Raw genomic sequence first — 21,195 nt, forward strand, 5'->3', positions numbered from 1 at the left:
ATATTTTTCAGCCTGGAGTACCCCCAAAAGCTGCGTATATGAATAAACATGCTTGTGCGTGTTTAGAGATAGACCTAGTATCTGGGCATTCTAAATCAATAATGCAAGCGCGAAGCGCGAGCAGAAAATATTTGATATTCCGATCTGAAAAGGGTGAATCTAAACACAATTTTAAGTACTGTGTCGGAAAATTCTGAAGGGAGGGGTCTACAAAACGTTCATTTTCATTACATTAATCATTTATCATACCTACCACTAGGTTTCCAGGTGCTGCCTATGGAAAATGACATGCATCACCACCAAATTTGGGGGATGCTTCACCCCAGCCCTCCCCCCCTGCAACCCCGCTTCCCAGTACCATGGGACCAGGGTGAAAAAGACTGTGAAATTTGATTTCTATTGTCTGACTTGTAATTGTTTATACAAAACACGGGCGTTCGGGTGCGCAAACACTGAATTCGACATAAAACCGGGAAGTTTCAAGTCCAGCCACACCCATGTGACTCTCCCTGCTATCGAGTAGTGTGTAAACCTTTGGTGTAAACTTATCGGGGTGCCCAGCTTGATTGAGTCGCATTATAGGCATGATATGAGCGATGTTATTGGAATATGTGAAAGACTATGTAAATGATTTGCGATTTTTGGATGTGATAATTATGTACAATTTAACATATTAAAAAATATACAGGGGGAACCTGATTTCGTGGGGGTGCTGCCTATGGAAAATAATACACGCAGCACCCCCAGGAAAATTTCTGGGGGTGCTTCAGCACCCCCAGCACCCCCGCTTCCCAGGTCCCTGTATCTTACGAACAGCTTTAAAAAACACCAACCAAGGGGCCGTTTCATAAAGCTGTTTGTAAGTTAAGAGCGACTTTAAGAATGACTGGTGAACCTTTATTATGCGCTAAACCATCGCCAAGGGTGTATACCATTTACCAAAAGAAAGGATCACCAGTACATTTTCCAAAAGAAGATTTTTATCAGGCTGGTTTTGTCAGCAATGTGCTGTTTTCCAAAGGTCATGAATTCTGTTCTACAATTAAAAATGGAATACTTTTCAAATTTGGGTGATGACTGAAATAAGTGTATTTTTTACTTAAAAGTTTATTTAAACCAAACAAGAGACACATTACAGTGTTTAAAAAAAATAAGAAGACATGATATGTTTGGGACCCCATAGAAGCAGAGCTTGTGAGAGGGCCCCTTATATAGATTATTACAGCAAGAATGTGATGAAAAATACGTACAAAGATAGTCTAGAGAGTAGGTAAGAAAAATACAAAAATAAGTAGGCCAAATTCTGCCTATCAAAAGTGAATGAAAATAATCATTCATTATTTTCTCTGTTGTATAATACGACAGTTTCCGATTATTGATCAATTGGGTCCCTGACAGGCCCTAACCTCGGTCAGCTTATTTTGGATGTGGAATTTCATGTCAAGTCTGGATATATTTTTGGTTAGTAATAACTTTGAAAGTCATATAATGAAGGTGATAGTTGTTCATTTTAAGGTGATCGATTTAACCACCATTCACTGGAAAGTACTTCTCTATTAGAGGAAAAAGAAAGTTTTATGATGTTAGGGTTGAATCATGCAAATCTTCAATTTGACATCTGACAAGTTAGCTGTAGTTGTCAGCAAAGTCTGTTTCTGGATATAACGCTGACGGACCCGCCCACTTTTCCAAGATGATAAAAAATATAATCTTCATTTCATCACTCATGAATAGTGGACACAACCCTCAGCGGGCCCATAACCCATGTTTCTTGTTGTTTTTAATCTCTATTCTTGGGCGGGGAAATGAAGATCATTATTTTCCCCATGAAAGTTGAAAGTGCCCGCCCAAATATAGGTCCCGAACGACGGTAAACGACCGTTCCGCCCACTTTTTATTTTCGAGAGGCGATGCTTAATCTGCCGTTTTTATTCTATCGATCGGCTCAAAATCTAGGAAAAATGGCTGCGCGCAACAAAGCTCTCTGCTGTTTGGTCGTTGTGCTGTTAGGACTAGGAATTTACGATGTTCTTACAAATTTTGAGAGCAACAGATGTGCCATGTCGTTTATGTGGGAAATACCAGAATATATTGTGAGTATGCTGTCTAAATTATTATAAATTTTACCCATAAATAGGAGGAACGAAACGTATTTCACTCTACTTTAGTCCCATTAATACATTTGGACGTAACTGACCGTAACCCATAGCGCCCCTGGAATTCTCGACAACGCCAACGGCTCAAGCCGATAACTCGGGGAGCTCCCCCGCCGAATGTGGCGTAGCTCTGGGCCTAGATGTGGTGAAGTATAAAGTTACTATGTTTCATTGAAAAGATACAAGTTCAACAAAGGACTGGACTGCTATCATCATACCTTCCCATTGCTTGATCAATTCATCAATTCCATGTCATGAATCTGTTTCCCCCCGGCCATGGCCATGAAAAAAACAAAAAATTGGCATCCAACACTCATGGTTTCAAATCGTCTCGTGTGTGAAGGATTCATATGCACCTGGTGCACGTGAATAACTATGAATAACTATGAATAACTATGACTTTACATCATAGCTAAGAACTCTACTTGTTCTATAACACTTACCGAACCATATGGATCGTTCGTTGAATTCTCGTTGCTGTTTTTTTTAATAAAATAAGAGCATTTTTCATGATCTTCACGTAGATAACTTCTGCTCAGCGTGGATATCAATTTTTGCCTAAAGAGGGCGCGCGATATTATTTACCAAGCCGGTAGGCACTTAAGAACCAAGTTTGAAAGGATACTCGTAAAATTATGTCACTCTCGCCGATGAATATTCATTAGATCGTGGTCGTGCGTACTGTTCAATACACACTAAGTGCATGCATGCAGAGAGTTTGTATTGAACACGCACGACCACGATCTAATGAATATTCATCGCGACAGTGACGTAATTTTACGAGTGTCCTTTCAAACTTGGTTCTTAAGTGCCTACCGTACCTTTGTTTACGGTCTTGCAAGCTAGCTGCATTCTAGGCGATCAGCATTATTTTCTTGCTCGTTCAATCCACTTTCATCATCATCTTGTCAAAAGATGGCGAACTTTACCAATAAGTATATACATGAGATGCAACCTGTTGATTTTTGGTACAATTTCCTATTATGCGCTGACGACTTGAATTGAGAATGTTCGATACGAAAAATTGCTTTTCGCTTGTTGTTTGCGTACTTTCCACCGCAGTATTAAGGACGGATCGAACGGAGTATCCTGGTTGAGACTTGGAGGTAAGCGATAAAAACACTTTTATAAACAATTTCCAATTCATTTTTAAAACAAACTTAAATTATTAAAATAATAATACGATAGTGGAGAAATACTGAAACGTTTGGCGTTTTTCATTCCCTCACATTCGTGTGATGAATGAAAACGTCAAAGTTCACTATGAAACCACATGCGTTGTGCGAGGTTAGTAAATACCTCGCATGTTGTGTGAGTGGGCATCCAATCTTGTGTCATGAGTGAGCTGAGCTGAGTGTTGTCTTGTCATTTTTACATTTGTGAGTTGTTGACTGTTTGTAAAATAAAAGTTAGTGTTGTGTTGAATCTGGATCTGGATGTATACGATGCAGGGCCCTCCTGGACATAAACCTATCAGGTGACTTAACCTGAATTTTGCTGGGACCAGCAGGTGGAATAAAGCCAATAAATACACCGGGTGGCACTCATTCAGTGAACAAGGTTATGATATAACCTTGTTCTCAGTTACATCCCCATGTGTGGCAAAATAATGGTGGCAATGTTTGGATTAATTTCTCTTTTTGTATGGGACAAATGCTTGATTTTCTTACACTGTCAGTTTTCATTACAGCTATTCATCATATAGACAGGAATAACCGTCGTTTCTGGGGATTTATTCAACAATTTCTGACATTTTACTGTAATCCCCATTTACCGACGGTAAAGTGTCCGTGTGGGCTCCCATTCGTTATAACACCAGCACCTTTGTCCGACCAGAGTCCAAACTTTGGTGTAATATTTCACATCGAAGTTACAATCTAAGGATGTGAAAACTACACATGCAAAATATTTGATTCTTCAATTTTCAGATTATTTAAACGATATAGATGAAAATGCATGAAAATGATACTTTACCGATGTTTAGTTGAGTACGACCCAGGAAAACAGGTCAAAATGGCAGCCAAACTATGAAATATTTACAAACGAACGGAGAGGGCGTCAACAATGTACGAATGTGATATCGATATTGCATTCCACCAGCACACCTACAAGGCAATAATACGAAGACAAACGATAATAGTTATAATCGCGATATATCGAGACATTAACGATAATGACGTCATTCAAGATGGCAACTTGCAAGATAAACCGTCAGGTCAGGAAAAAATGGCTTAGATGACAGATTTCTCAATCATCCAGTGGATTTTTTTTTATATCTCTGGTCCAAGGTATGCAATTACTTAAATTGTTTGTATTTCCCTGATAATGTATGTCATTATATTATAATTTTCACTCAAAAAACAGTTTTAAATCGCGATCTATAAAACGCTAGTTCACTATACGTTGTCTGTAGCCACGGACCCCGCAGCTTTTCAGTCTATGTATGGTGAGTGGAGCCAACGCAGTTCAGCGGAACAACCAAAATACAGAGACTCAAGCTTTTGGTCTATTCATCATATAACTTGGCACTTATGTAAATTTAATTCTATAAATTATTTTTTTCTTAATTAAAAAAAGAGATTGAAAAATGAAAATTTTCTTGCCATATTACTTTCCACCAATAGAGGGCGTACACAAAAATATGCCCAAAATTCAAGTTTTTGAGCGCTCTTGTGAATACAAAAGTCATTCCCAAGTTACTTATGAAAAATAAATTGCAACTGTATGGAAATTAGTAATTTTGGTCACAAAAGTGATATTTTAATGATTTTTTAAAGTGTGTGTTATGTACAGCATTGGCATACCATAGTCCTACCTGTAGATTCCCCACAGGCAGGATGGTTGCAGTGAACAAGTGCCGGGTGGACACCCTACTCTTTGACGAGTAGAGTATTTTTTAACATGCATATGTTTAACCCAGAGCACTTGTTCACTGCTACCACCCTGCCTGTGGTGAATCTACAGGTAGGACTATGGTATGCCAATGTTGTACAGAGCACACATTTCAAAAAATCATTAAAATATCACTTTTGAGACCAAAATTACTAATTTTCATACAGTTGCGTTTTATTTTTCATTAGTAACTTGGGAATAATTTTGTATTCACCAGAGCACTCAAAAACTTGAATTTTGGGCATATTTTTGTGTACGCCCTCTATTGGTGGAAAGTAATATGGCAAGAAAATTTTCATTTTTTGATCTCTATTTTTAATTAAGAAAAAAATGATTTAAAGAATCAAATTGAAATAAGAGCCAAGTAGTATGAATAATAGGTGTAATGAAAACTGTCAGTGTAAAAAAATCAAGCATTTGCCCCAAAGAAAAAGAGAAAATAAGCCAAACATTGCCACCCTTATTTTGCCACACATGGAGCTATAACTGAGAACTAGGTTATATTATAACCTTGTTCATTGAATGAGTGACCCAGAGCGAGGAATGAAATGTCCAAGGCCCGGCAAGAGTCCAAATATTTTTGCCGAGTTGACATATAACTTTTCATGAGTTAACTTGGCAAGATAACGTATCTCGCCATGTCGACATACAACCTTTTATAAGTCGACTTGGCGAGATAACGTATCTCACCATGTCAATAATATTAATAAGGTTATTATGTTAACATGGCAAGATAAAGTATCTCGCCAAGTCGTCAAGTTGATGGCCCTTTAAAGGCTCCGTATTTTTATAAGTACAAGATTAAAAAACCATTGGAGGTTTCAACTTCAAACTTGCATTAGAAACGCATTAAGATGGGTATGACAATGACCCAGATAGATTTTGGGTCTTTAGGCCAAAGGTCATTATATTCATTGAAATATCTTCTAATTATACTTAAAGAAATGCTTGAGTGATCAATTCCAAACTTGGCTCATATGCATTATGAATAGAGGATTTTTTTATATTTCTTGTCACAGGGTCAAAGGTGACAGACATAACTAGTATTATTTGAAATGTTAGAAGTTAGGTTTGTAATTTATTGTTGGTCTGGCAGTGGAAGACGAGGCATAAATTCTAGTTTCTTTCTGGAACTGTATGAGGTGATGAATAATGAGAATATGAACCTTGGAGTTTGCTGATCATAATTATTTTCAGATTGTGCTGATAAGATTCTTTGTTTTAGTTGTTGGTTGAGCACCAATGATGTATCATTAGGTTTTGATTAAACACAATAAAGTTGATTTGAGTTCTCTGCATGATGGCAGTCCAAAGTGTGATCTTGTTTGTCTAGGAAGTTCTAGCCCAAGTGAACCTGTGAGTGATTAATAAAACTTCATTTTCTGCAAAACGTTGATTGCTTTATCTTAAAGAATTTTGCCTTGTTACAATATCCACTGCAATCTTCTGATTTTGCATAAATTTATATGCCATGGTAGTTAACACATTTGAGATGGGAAAGTAAAAGACAATGAAGAGAGGGCAATCGTTGATTCACAGATCATGAATCTCGTGTAGATCCTAAGCAGGGGTGGGGTCAAAGATGGGAACAGAACAGGGCAGTGGCAACCACAAGTTTGCATAAAAAAGTACCAATTACATTTTTTTTTCAATTGATATCATCATCATCCGTGAAAGTACCGTCTACCAGGGTAAATCGTCATACTTGCAAAATTGTGCAGGAGTATAATTAAAAACAAAACTTAGGGAGAAAAAAAATTGGCATAAAAAACCATGACTAAATGTGGTTTGGCATTCGGATCTTTGAAATTCTGATTGTCTCGCATTCAGGGAAAATAATGTATTTTTAATGACTATTTTATTTTGTAGTGACATTTCTCCCATTGTTTCTCTAGGATGTTCATAATATGAATGAGACTCTACAGAAGAAGTACCCCCACTATTCATTGACTGTGTATGGAGAAGGAAGATATGCAAAGGATCTAAAGTAAGTTTTTTGAATTTCAATCTCAGAAGTGTATGACACAAATTTTTATCTACAGTGTAAGTACATCAGTTGATCTGCTAATTTTTCTGTGGATAAAAAGTGAGGGTTAGAGCCCGGGGGGGCTCAAAATATATTTTGATGGGGGTGTGCCTTACGAAACCCTGAAGTGGGGGTCTAAGGAACTGAATAAATAGGAAAAAAATTATCAAAATTTCATATAAATTTTACAATCTATTGAAAATGAATAAAACCAGCATTAATGTCATGAAGAAGATTTTTTTATTCATTTTCAATAGATTGCAGAATTATATGAAATTTTGATCATTTTTTTTCTTAGCTAATGTGATTAGTCTACAGTTGAAAAGTGGCATTGTGCAATTGTGATGTATATTTGATACATGTCATACATACTGAATATATTTTTTGAATATTGAATTAGGATCGATACTTATGTTTACAAATTCATATTCTCAATAAGCAGAAATTATAGATTGAATAATTTATTTCATTCTGATATTTCTTTTTATTTTCTTTGAATAAATAGGAAAATGAAATTGACTGGCATTCCTGTCTTATTCATTCCTGGGAATGCTGGAAGTCACAAACAAGGTAAGATCATGAAATTGTATTTCAAATACATACCTCAGGGCTCCACACTAATATATTTTTTCTACTGGTCCAACCTATTCATGTCGGACCAGTAGATACCCAGGTTTTCAAATTTTTACTGGTCCAAACGTAAAATCTACTGGTCCCAAAAAATAAAGAAAACATTTAAAAAAGGCGCAAGTTTATTTTTCTAGCCTTTTGTTACCCCCCCCCCCCAAATAAAAAGAAGGAATGAAGGACAAAAAGAAAGCAAGACAGAAACGAAGAAAGGAAGAAACAGAAAGAATAAAAGGAAGGAAAGGAAGGAAAAGAAATAAAAGGAAAGAAATAAACGAAGAAAGGGAAGGAAAGAAGCAAGCAATACAAAAAGAAAAGAGTAAAAGAATAGATAAAAGGAAGAAAAAAGACTGAGAGACAAAGAAAGGAAGGAATGAAAGAATAAAGGAGAGAAAGGAAGCAAGCAGTCAAAAAAAGAAAGGAAAGGTAAAAGAATAGATTTAACAACTTCTAGGGAAAAGGAAAGAAAAAGACAGAAGAAAGGAATGAATGAAAGAAGGATGAAATGAAAAAAAGAAAGGGTATGATGGATGGAAGAAACAAAGAAAGTAACAAAGAATGAAGGAAAGAAAAGGGTAAAAAGAAGGAATGAAAGAAAGGATGAAGAGAAGGGATGAATATAGGATGGATGGACTCAAGAATGAGAGAAAGGAAGGAAGGAAGGAAGGAAGAAAGGAAGAAAGAAAGAAAGAAAGAAAGGAAGAAAGAAAGAAAGGAAGAAAGAAAGAAAGAAAGAAAGGAAGGAAGGAAGAAAGAAAGAAAGAAAGAAAGAAAGGAAGGAAGGAAGGAAGGAAGGAAGAAAGAAAGAAAGAAAGAAAGGAAGGAACGGAAGAAAGAAAGAAAGAAAGGAAGGAAGGAAGGAAGGGAGGAAGGAAGGAAGGAAAAAAAGAAAAGAAAGAAAGGAAGGAAGGAAAGGAAAAGGGAGGAAGGGAGGAAGGAAGAAAGGAAGGGGAGAAAGGAAGGAAGGGAAGAAAGAAAGAAAGAAAGAAAGAAAAAAGGAAAGGAAAAGGAAGGGAGGGAGGAAGGGAGGAAGGAAGAAAGAAAGAAAGAAAGAAAGGAAGAAAGGAAGGAAGGAAGGAAAGGAAAAGGAAGAAAGGAAGGGAGGAAGGAAGAAAGGAAGGAAGAAAGAAAGAAAGAAATAAAAGAAAAAAAGAAATAGAAAATTGTGCTGTTTTCGGAAAAATTACTGGCCCGACAATGATATTTTTTACTGGTCATGTCGGACCAGTAAATCTTCCTATTTCTGAAAATCTACCGGCCCGACAGCAATTTTTACCGGTCTGGGACCGTCGGACCGCCGCTAGTGTCGAGCCCTGCATACCTAGTACTGACATAGATTATTTTAAAAAGATCTTTACTGAATTAAATGTACAGTCCGACCTCTCTTATCCGGACACGTTGGGACCAGCACCAATCCGGATAAGGGATTTATCCGGATCTGGAAGACCCAATATTGAATACACGCAGCTGCTGCCTTCCCGGCCCAACGGCGGTAGCTACACGTTATCTATTGTAGTGGGCGTACAGACAGTATTCACTGCAGTGTCAGTGCAAATTATAGGCGGTATTTTTACAAAAATTAAATCGATCAATGGCCAAAACTGTTGGATAATTTACCTGCTAAAATGATTGAGGTATACATCGAGCATACCAAGAAAGAAAAACTCGAAACTAAGTTAAACAATTAGATCATCGCAGTGGGTATTGCAGCTTCGCAATGTCAGCCATTGTTATACTGACTGTAGGCTCAGACATGATAGATGGCACTGTCCGTATTGATGCCTATCGTAAGCTAGCGAGATATGCGTTGTTTTTCCCGGGAAACAAAAAGAGAACGTGATGAATTAATTGCGCAGCGCCCTGATGTACTCGAAAATTATCCTGCCTAAGTTCTTTCGGTGATTTGGATGGGAAATTTTCATGAAAAATATTGTTGTTGTAGGTAGACTATATTGGAAAATATATGTAATCAAAGAGAGTTTGCGTATAGGATTGAGTTTAGATTGAAATCTCATTTCCTCACGTGAAAGATTGAATTGAAAAAAAAAAATCTCGGCAAGTGTGCGTCCGGATATTAGAGAGATCCGGATAAGGGGAGGCTGGATAAGAGAGGTCGGACTGTAAATGTGTATGACACACTTTCCCATTCCCCATCCCCTCCCCTTCCTCTCCCCTTCCTCTTTCCATCCCCTCCCCATCATTCCAAAAATATTTGAAACAGATTGATTTGAAAACTTTTAAAAGCAATTTTATGATCTCTTTGATATGGAGAATGAATTCAAAGATTCAAAGAGAAAGTATATGCATTCAGTTGTGCACAATTAAAACTGTCAGAAGTGCAAGAGAGGTCATGCACACAATGATCGTAGAACATTTTTCTATGATTGATTCCATTGACTACAATTCACAATCAATCGTGAAAATCAAGCGTACAATGTTTCATAATACTGTTCATGAGTTACGAATGACATCATTTGAATAAAAATGAATAAAACGGCTGATTTGACTTGCCGTAGGGGAAATATAAACTGCAGAATTATTGAGCTGTTTTCTCATGCTTTAGTATTGAGAAAACTCAGTCTAGGACAATATATGAATGATAATTATGATCATGGAGATAATAATGACAATGAAAATAGGAAAATGCTAACAGAAAAAAATAAAAATGACGCAGTATCCCTGCGAAAGGTGGAATAATAATTGAGCGATACTCTATTTCTTTCTCATTTCAAAGAGATGTAAAGTGAATTGCCAGAACATTATTAGAAAGTACAGCTTAGAGAAGGCAGATCTCCCTGTCAACAACTTTACTAAATTTATTAAGTACATTGTTTACACTCTCTACATGTATGTTATTGAAATCAGAATGTTAATTTCTTCCGGTACCATGCAGTCCAATTATTTGAATACATGTCACTTGTCAGATATTCATCACCACATTATTATAGAAAGTCCTTGTGGTAAAAATTTGACATTCTTTGCATCCACCTGCATATTTTTATTATATTTGTCACGTGACTTTAATGGAAGCCATAAAATTCATAGCCAGCTCATTTTATTAAATGACATTTTCAAGTCAGCACAATACTTAATTTACTCAGTTTATTACAATGTATCTAGGCTGTATTACTCTCGTAATAATCTTAATTGATTGAAAGACTAATTTTATTGCCCCTATGCCCTCGATGAATGGAAAAACGGGGACTTTGATGTATTCTATCGATATCAGTACACAGTACTGCTGTGACGAATTTATTTTTCGTTTCGTAGTAATGCAATTTGAATTTGATACTGTTTGTAACATTCTATTTCCTTTAATTGATATATGTAAACCAGTTTGTTTATTTTCCAGCATGAAACTTATATCACTCATAATCCATACCATTTATATAGTCTAATTGTGCTGTTCCCTGTGCCCATTGAATTTGAAATTTAAATAGTTTGATAACGGGTTTATTACATTCATCTTTAATGTATTGAATTTGATATACTATACACCATGTACATGTTTTTTTAGAGCTTGCAATTTAAAATAGATCACAGTGATAATTCTCTCTGTCTTTTTCCTACTTTGGTTCACTGAGCTTCATTGCATTGAGGAAGGCCAACACATTCAAATTCTATTTCAACTAATTTAGTGATTGCTCAATGAATACTGACAAGTACCTAGGGGACAATGAAAGAATAATATTGATGTTCAGGATGAATTTGATTATATTCTAATATCAGGCAACAAAAAAATAAATTCAGTATGCTGTGAAGAACACTATTTTTTTGTAAACTTGTTTATTCCCTGTAATAGTCTTAATTGATTTATATCCTTTTTAGGTCGATTGCTGATCAGTTAAAATTTAAAAATTTAAAATTCAAATAAAAATGTAAAAATTCTATTTGTGAACTATTTTATTACCTCATTCTTAATTTGAAATAATTTTTGTCACCTTGCAATTTGCATCATTTCATTCCATACTTGTATTTCCTAGTTCGTTCACTTAGCTCCATTGCACTGAGGAAGGCCAACAAATACAACTTCCATTTTAACTACTTCAGCGTAGATTTGAATGAAGAACTCAATGCGGTCTATGGTGGCGTGCTAGAGGGGCAAACAGGTACATGCAAGGGGGTGTTTCATAAAGCTGTTCATAAGTTAAGAGTGACTTTAAGAATGACTGGTGATCCTTTCTCTATGCGCTAAACCAAATGCCAATGGCGCATTGGTGCATACCATTGACCACAAGAAAGGATCACTATTTGTTCTTAAAGTCATGAACAGCTTTATGAAATACCCACCAGTTGACATAAAGGATCTTAACATGAGTTTGTATAAAATCCAAGAAAATGTCCACCCAAGTGTCTGTTTGAATAAGTAAAAAATATATGCCAAAGGGCTTTTGGAAGAAACTATGTCATTGCTGAGTAATTAGCAAATTGAGCATGGATATCGTTTTGTTTTGTATCATGTGGAAAGTGTAGTGTTTTTTTCCAAAAACCTCTTCTTTCCTAGTACCATTCCACACAAAGTCCACAAATTTTTATATACCAAATGACCAGTTTAAAACAACAATGGATAATGTTGGTAAGTGAAAGTTAATGCATGTACATTTTTTTGTGTTATACAAGTGGGATTTTTGTATGATTATATTAAACTGTTGAAACTTTCAGACGCCCTATGATGGTGAAGTTAACAGGGTATTTATGAGGCTAATAGGAAGCATACATCCATCAATTTGTATTTTTTCTAATCAAGAATATCTGTTCCAGGGGGCAGCTGAAGTGTATTGCTTTTAATAAACATCTGTATTAAAAGTGTTATACAAAATAATTTCCACTGGTTGACAGGCAATACATATGTGACACATGAAGAGTGTCACAAATATGTCAAGAACGTATAATAGGTCCTAGACAAATTTGTACTGGCACTTTTGTTAGTAATAGTGATCTATCAAATTTACCTTAGATTTGTCATTTTAACACATGTGGATAGATCTTGTCTAATGTTTATACAGATTCCACTTGTTTTATCATATGACAAGGATTCCTTGTCCCTATGTTTCATGCTAATGTATAATTAGGCTTTCGTTCGTGCTTCGGTTCAATTTTCTCCCTTTGAACAGAGTTTGTCCATGGCTGTGTGAAGCACATCCTAGAACTATACAGAAACAACAAGAACAACAAAAATCCTCCCAAACAGATAGTTATCATCGGCCACTCTAAGGTAACTTTATTCATTCTTTACACACGATATTTATAGGATTCTGAGAGTAATCTTTAATAGGATTTTGAATTTTGTCATAGTTATTATCTGGCAAATTCAAAGTTGATCTCAATCTAAGAAATGAAATGGAAAGAAATGGAATGGAAAATATGAAATGGAATTTTAAAAAAGATGAAATGAAATGGAATGAAAAAAAGATGAAATGAAATGGAATGAAAAAATGGAAAGGAATGGAATGGGAAAAATTAAATGGAATGAAAAAAAAAGATGAAATGAAATGGAATGAAAAAATATATTTGTAGGTACTGTAAATCAACTTAGAAAAAATGGGTGACTTTAACAATGCAAATGGAATGTCAATGTTGATATTTGGCACACAAAGTTATTCTTAATCTAGGAGATGAATGAACTGTAATTGAACGAAATGAAATGAAATGAAGTAAATGGCAATGAAATTAATATGAATTCTGGAGCCTAAAATATTTATAAAAACCTTTTTCCATTTCCCCCTTCTTGCCTACTGTAGGGAGGGTTGATAGCTAAGGCTCTCTTTGCCTTGCCTGACTTTGATGCTAGCACCGTTAACACTCTCATCACCATGGGAACGCCACACATGAATGCTGTCATGAAACCTGATATTTACATGGATCAGTTTACTGCAAATGTCAACCAGGTGTGTCTCCTTAAGAATTATTCGGGTTTTTTAAATAAAAAATGTGTAATTTTTTGTACACTGTAAAATCAGTCAGTCAATCAATTGTAGTCATCATGGCAAGCCAGTAGAAGGGCAACGCAAGTTCTGGAAGATTACCTAAACCACTGTTGGTAATAGACCTTATGAATTGATGTCATTGCGCTGCCATCTTAGAGGTCAGTGCCATTGACCTGCATGTGTTGCTGGATCTGCAGCTGGTGCATCACTGACAACTCTATTTATGCATTTTCTTATATCCTCTAAGGGAGGGCGCTCTGATATTTTGACATCATATGCATAAGGTCTCTTATAGTTTGTCCTATCATTCTCATCAACCATGAATATTTGCTTTGAAATATATTAAACTACATTTACAATAAGTATTCAAGTAATGTAGATTATTTTCATCATTTTATTTTTTTTTAAATTGTTTTCGTGTGTAAGTGATTTCCATTTGGTATTTGAAATGCCGAGTATTTTTCTGACTTTTTTTCAGATTGACAATTTTTACACAAAATAAGGCCAAGTCAAGAGAAGGGAAGAGATTTCATCAATATTTTTGAAGCCTGTTGGCAGACAAAAGTGGAAGATTACAAAAAGCTTTATTCAGAACACAATTGTTTATTTTACTTTTTGGAAGTATTCTAAACAGGAATGCTGAACTCTGTTAATGGTGAATAAATAACTGCTTTATAATGATATTTCATTACCCATTTAACAGTTTTGGTCAGAAAATTGGAACTCTGCTATTTTGAGGGATCTGACTGTACTGTCCATCGGAGGTAGTTACCGTGACAACATGGTACGGTCTGGACTGGTTTCTATGAATGGGATGGTGTCACCTGATAGAGGTCTCAGTGTTGTGGTAAGCTGGAGTCAGATTTTAAAAATGATTAGCTAAATTAATTGCGTTCCAGCAAGCAATGTTTCAAATCAAGGTTTATTGTCACCATATCATCATAGATCTAGATCTGGAATATATTTGCATCAATTTTAAGTCATGAAATCTACAAGTGATCTGAAGAACAATCCTACTGAAGATTGCCATTACAGATAAGGACATGTGGGTCAGTGTATTATTAATTTTGATTGGAAAAAGAACCAAGATTTGGTGTCATTGCCATTACTCTTTACTTAAGCAAAAATTCCATCTTTACTCCTTTCAATGAGGAACTTATAATGTGTTTTTGCAATTTTTCTATATTCTTTAGGTTGGTTCTATACCTAGAGTTTGGCTCTCAACTGATCACAGATGTATAGTGTGGTAAGCATGAAAATCCTGAGTTATTTCTTTTACTCTGAAAACGGTTTAATGCTATTAATAAATGGGGCGATTAGGGTTAACCGACTGGGTAAAAAAAAAAAACCTTCTCTAAGTTGAGTAATTTCGCATTTCACATCTTTACATCCATGAAAGAGCCATATATTTTCCATGTTTCCGTGAAATTGTTTTTATTTAGTTAGAAACTGTCAAGAAAATTAAGAATATTCCTTCTTTCTTGACTCTGAAATTGATTTCACACTGGTCAACCTGCATGAAAATCTACATGCAGGACTACAATGGGTGATTTCAAGTATGGTGTTGAAATCAGGCTGGTGTTGGGATTGACCTCGAAAAATATGACGTATTTCCGGCAGTTCGTGTTGAAGAATGGTGTTGAATATCGTCTGCTAAACCCAGCACTGCGGCTGGTGTTGACGATCTACGTGCAATTTCCCCATTCACCAACACCAACCCCCAGGATTGGGAAAATCATGATTTCAAGTTCGGTGTTGGTGTTGGCAATCTCAAGCTCGTGAAGAGGTGGCGAACACGATGAAACATCCCGGTAAAATTAGCTTTTACAGTTAAGATGAGTACAAATCATTTGAGCTTTATATATTTTGATGAAGAATAATGTTCACTCTTTCGAATTCTTGAATTAATTAAAGCATTGGTATTCTGTACGATGAGAATTTAATGCATTTCTCTCCGATTTCATTTTTATCGTCGAGACTTCTTGCCTGAAGTTGAGATGATTTAGCAGCGCAGCGCAGAGGCGTGAGGTCGTGTGCTATCGATAAACGCAACGGGTATCGTTCCTCTGAACCCAGCTCTGTGTTGGAGCTTGGTTCAGCGAACTTTTTACGCTCTCAACACCCAACACCGAACAGCGTACTTGAAATCACCCAATAATGATGTTACAACATTCTGACTCTGCCCTAATAAAATAGAAAGTGCTAATCTCCATTCAAATAACTGGATTTATTTTGACTTCATTAAGCTGTGGTATGATAATTTGTTTGATGCTATAAAATTACTGACCCTTCATGTTTGGTTTCATATTACTGTACATAGTGGATCATATTTCTTCCTTCGCGATTGCTTTTCTACAATTGTTCATTTTCTTTTTAGGTGTCTAATGCAACATGCTATGAGAGACCGACATTGCATTCCATCTGCTTATTTACAAGGCAGTTCAAATAACTGATTGCTCTTGTTTCAATCATAATCATTTATTTGTATATTTTGCTTGTTTGTCCAGGTGTAAGGAGTTGGTACTTGCAACAAACAGAGCCCTCTTTGACATGGTTGACAAGCTAACAAAGCAGGTGAATAATAAATCTGAGCCCCATTTCTTAAAGACTTGTTATGAAAAATGCATAATTTCCATAAAAAATTTACTATCAACCAACCACATCAAATGATTTCAAACTGTTAATGCAAATTAGTTATAACGAGTTTAATGTAATAAGCCCTTTTGATTAATTACCACATGGGGAGCATTTCATCAACATTTTTTGTCCAGCGAATTGTCAGATCTGACATCTTTCCTTGATTTTTGATGGGCTGAGAGCCACTCTTACTATTTTAATTGTTGAATAAAACGGGACTTGTTGATAAAACTTCTGACAAGTCCTTTCATGAAACGCTCCCCTGGTCTCCACCAACTTTTGTCTATTTTCGGTTTGATCTCATTTCTTATCCCATTTTGTTTACAGCTAGTTTGTCTACTAGCCATTTGATCTGATTGCTTCTGAGACCATTTACCATTTCATGCAGTTCCAATTTATTAGCTATATCCACTTTGTCAATAATCTCCCTGGTCTAACATGATTAGATGACAAAAATAATTGAAAGAACATAACATTTTAATAGGTTGATATTGTATCATTCTTTTGGAAATGACATAAACTTTTTATCAACAAAATTTTTATTGAATAAAATGCGAAAAAGGGATTAGACTATTGGAAATTAAGACTGAGCATTAGACTAAATGAAAGTTAACCCAAGTAAAGTATTAGACCAAGTGGTAATTAGACAAATTGATGTAGAACAAATGGATTAACCCATTGCCTACTGGAACTAGGTGGTCTCCTGTACAAAGTCTTTTAAATTACAGAATCCAGTGCCAAGGGGGTTAATTTAAGCCCATATGAGATAATCTGAGGAGTGGCCCAACTAATGAAGGCTTTATGGAAACTTGTTTTAATCAGTGATAGGGATCTAGGAGAAAACTTAGTCAACAGCTATTGACCCTTTGTTTCTTTTTTTTTTAAATACACATTGTATTCAGAATGAGGCTGTTTTAAAAAGATTCAGTCTTATCTTGAATTGAGTATATAATTCTTGTACATAGATAAAGATAAGAATATATTCACCTAATCTTTAAAGTTGAGTGAACAAGTTATCCTTTGTCCATCAGTAAAGTGAATTTAGATTGTATGTTTGTATTGAAGTAAAGAAATAAAGGATACATATGATGAGGTTGGTTTTTGTTATTTGTTTTTTACAGATGTCGGTAAATCCTGACTATCGGATGAAGGTCCTCAATCATCATTTTGTCTCTCATGACGGCCAATCTAGTTACACTCCTAATAGTGAAGATGTAGTAGGATTTGCAGGTAAAAATGTTTTTCTTTTATTTTTATGATTGCATATAACCTTGGGAGTGTTTCATGAAGCAAATGGTCAGTTATTTTGATTGACTTATTTGCTCTGAGCCAATCAGATGCAAGGATTTCAGTAGCTTATAATAATTTCCAGTGAAACGTCACTGAGTGTTTGTTTCATGAAATGCTCCACCAAGCTTCATAATATGAAGGTTTGCAATTAATTGTTAAATAGCAATGGCCAATCAAGATCATTGTTTCAAGTGCATTTTGTTTGAAACACTGATGTGGAACCAATAAGAATTGTTCATTTATATTTGCAATCAAGCACAAAATTTTGCTGTGCAAGGCCTATATATTTTCATTCCTGATAGACCTGGGGACCATTTCATGAAAGTTGTTAGCAATGAATAGTTGTCTTTCTCCGACAGTTACCATAGTAACAGTAAGAGACCAGGTGGGTGTTTCATGAAAGTTGTCAGCACTGACAAGTTGTCTTTCTCCGACAGTTACCAGAGTAACAGTCAGAGGCCAGTGCTTCTTAGCCAATCAAAACCAAGGATTTCACTGAAAGAGACAGCAATGACCATTTAGTCAGTGCTGACAACTTTGATGAAACACCCCCCAGTGTCTCTCAGCCAATCAAATCCAAGGATTTCACTGAATTAGTCCGCACTGACAATTTTGTCAGTGCTGACAACTTTCATGAAACACCCACCAGCTGTGCATTTGACAGAATTTCTGTTAGTGTGTGTCATTTACAAGGGAAATCGGGTTGTTCTGATGCATATGCAGTGCCTTGCTCCATCTTTTCATTTAATTTCTTTATCTTATCAATGTTGATGATTGCAAGCATGATTTATGTGTTATCTTCTATTTTTAGCTCATCCGGCCCGAAGGGCAAGATGAGCTCATGCCGTGGTGTGGCGTCCGTCGTCTGTCGTCCGTCCACAATTTCAAAATGCTACTACTTCACCATTTCAAGTCCGATTTCTATTCTGTTTTCTTTATATGATAGCACTAGGTGGGGCATTCAAAACTTTTACACAGAATTTTGAAATTCATTAAATATGCTAATTTATGTCCATTTTTCAAAATTCACAAAAAATGCTACTTCTTTATTTGTTGACCGAATTTGATTTTTTGCTTCCATCTGGTAGAGCTCTATGAGGTTCACCAAACTTCTACAAAGAATTTTGAAATTTTGACCAGAACAATTTTTATGGTAATTTATGCGAAGTTAATTTATGCATATTTTTAAAAATTCACATAAAATGCTTCTTCTTTTTTATTTGTTGACCGATTTTGAAATTTTTGCTTCCATCTGGTAGAGCTTCATGAGTTTCACCAATCTTCTACACAGAATTTTGAAATTTTGACCAGAACAATTTTTATGCTAATTTATGTGAAATTAATTTATGCATATTTTTAAAATTTCACATAAAATGCTTTTTCTTCTTCAATTGTTGACCAATTTTTACTTTTTTTTCTTCTTCCATCTTGTAGAACTTTATGAGGTTCACCAAACTTCTACACAGATTTTTGAAATTTTCAGTAGAAAATTATCTATGCTAATTTATGCGAAATTTATTCAGAAATCACAGAAAATGCCTCTTCTTTATTTGTTGACAGATTTTGATATTTTTTCTTCCATCCAGTACAACTTCATGCGGCCCACCAAACTTCTACACAGAATTTTGAAAATTTTCAGTGAAAATACTTATTCTAATTTATGCGAAATGTATTCATAAACCACAGAAAATTCCTCTTCTTCTTTATTTGTTGAAAGATTTTGATTTTTTTCTTCCATCTCGTAGAGCTGCATGAGGTTCATCAAACTTGTACACAAAATTTTGAAATTTTGTCTGGAAAATTATTTATTCTAATTTATGAAAAATTTATTCATAAATCACAAAAAGAGTTTTTTCTTCTTCATTTGTTGATCAATTTTAGTTTTGTATGCTTTATATGATAGCTCGAGGTGGTGATACAAAATGTAAACATAGAATTTTGAAACTCATTGAATCTGCTATTTATTCATATATTTTCAAAACTCACAAAAATTGCTTACTTATTTGTTGATTGATTTTGGTTATTTTTGTTCCATCTGAGAGCTACATTAGGTTTACCAAGGTTCTACACAGAGTTAAGAAACTTTGACTAGATGATTAATACTTAATTCATATGAAATTTATTCATAGGTCATAAAAATGCTTCTATGTCATTTCTTCATCAATTTCAATTCTATATCCTCAATTTATGTCACCAATATAATTCACTACAGTGTCAACTTGGCTGAAATTAGAATTGTGTTAAATTGTGTTGCGAGATGCCGGATGAGCTCCACATCATTGATGTGCTAGTTTTTAACTCTCATTAGACTTCTTCTTCATTCAATCAAGAAATTATGTGGGATATTGCTGATTAATTTTGACAGGTTACGTATCATTTTAAAGCACACAGGCAGGCTGGAAAAAAGGCCTTTTCTCATAGCGCTGCCATTCTTTGAAATCAGCTAGACAGTGGTAGCTGTAGTTCAGTTTTTAGGCAATCCTTCTCTACATCTTATTGGAGAGCGAGAAACTACTAAATTAAAAATAATTTCCGTTACCCCTATCTGACTGATTCCAGGGACGAGCAATCAAGTAAACACAAAATTAATCAATAAACATGATCTTAGGGAAATATACTTTATGGACTTGCATATGCAAAATACATGTACATGTATATACATATCTGTTGACTTTTGTTCTACATATACACATGTATTTCAGTATGTCTGTGTGTATGTCCTGCAGGTTGCCTGTCTCTTTGAACATATTTTCTTCCTTGTTTAATACCTTTTCATTGTTTTTATGTATTCCACATATGCATTTGTTACTTGTATGCAGACCCCCAAGAAAAACAGTGCTTAGTCCACTGATGGGGTTACCCTGGGTAAATAAAACAAAATAAATAATGAATAAATAAAGCTTAGGATGCACTTTTTCAAGCTCACCAAAAATCTTGAATTCCTTTTGGGTGATTTGAATTGTTGATTTGGGGGTGCCAGATCACATATTTACTTCTTTCCAATCTTTTCCCTTTCTATATCTTCAACAGATGATAACTTCAAAGCGATACCCTCGGGTTTCCACCACGTTGCTGGACGTCACGTCGAGAAGGCTGTCCACTACACGTTCCCCATCAATCCCGATGACCCGAACCACGACCTCTTCACTATCACAGCAACCGTACCCTCCACCAGCCCCTGGCTCTATGCCTGCATACGATCCCACGAGGATCGATGTATAGAGGGCGTCGACATCACCAGGAGGGCGCGGCTTATGCCCCCGCTCAAGTCGGACATGAAAGTGGCCCACCTGGACCTGAAGAATCTAGGGATTGATAACTTGAAGCAGATTGTCGTCAAGATCCCGAGAACAAATAAGGTTTGTGATATGAGTTCTCATCTAGGTAATTCCTAAAGTATGCTGTACCCTCTGTACATGGGATCTTCCTAAAATGATATGTCTTTGTTTACTGTCTACTTGTGCAATATTATACAAATAATGAATGTTTATGAGTGCTATGGACAGAATACTTCATGAGGTGAAAGATGAAATGATCCATTCAACGAGGCGTAGCCGAGTTGAATGGATCATTATTTCATCTTTCACAGAATGAAGTATTCTGTCCATTGCACAAATAAAAAACATTCATTATTTGGTTT

General features: G+C 35.5%; 1 protein-coding gene across 1 annotated transcript in view; it reads left to right on the plus strand.

The window, feature by feature from the left end:
- Positions 1-1,924: 1,924 nt before the first annotated feature.
- Positions 1,925-21,195, plus strand: part of LOC121422690 (GPI inositol-deacylase-like) — a 40,302-nt gene continuing 21,031 nt past the window's right edge. The window contains exons 1-11 of the mRNA XM_041617856.1: positions 1,925-2,093; positions 6,944-7,035; positions 7,580-7,644; positions 11,685-11,810; positions 12,816-12,916; positions 13,443-13,589; positions 14,332-14,475; positions 14,822-14,874; positions 16,136-16,202; positions 17,387-17,495; positions 20,586-20,914. Of these exons, the coding sequence (XP_041473790.1) occupies positions 1,962-2,093; positions 6,944-7,035; positions 7,580-7,644; positions 11,685-11,810; positions 12,816-12,916; positions 13,443-13,589; positions 14,332-14,475; positions 14,822-14,874; positions 16,136-16,202; positions 17,387-17,495; positions 20,586-20,914 (1,365 nt within the window). The 5' untranslated portion in view covers positions 1,925-1,961. The remainder of the gene's footprint in view (positions 2,094-6,943; positions 7,036-7,579; positions 7,645-11,684; positions 11,811-12,815; positions 12,917-13,442; positions 13,590-14,331; positions 14,476-14,821; positions 14,875-16,135; positions 16,203-17,386; positions 17,496-20,585; positions 20,915-21,195) is intronic.

The sequence above is a fragment of the Lytechinus variegatus genome, chromosome 10, assembly GCF_018143015.1.
Source record: "Lytechinus variegatus isolate NC3 chromosome 10, Lvar_3.0, whole genome shotgun sequence".
In the NCBI taxonomy this organism is placed as follows: Eukaryota; Metazoa; Echinodermata; class Echinoidea; order Temnopleuroida; family Toxopneustidae; genus Lytechinus; species Lytechinus variegatus.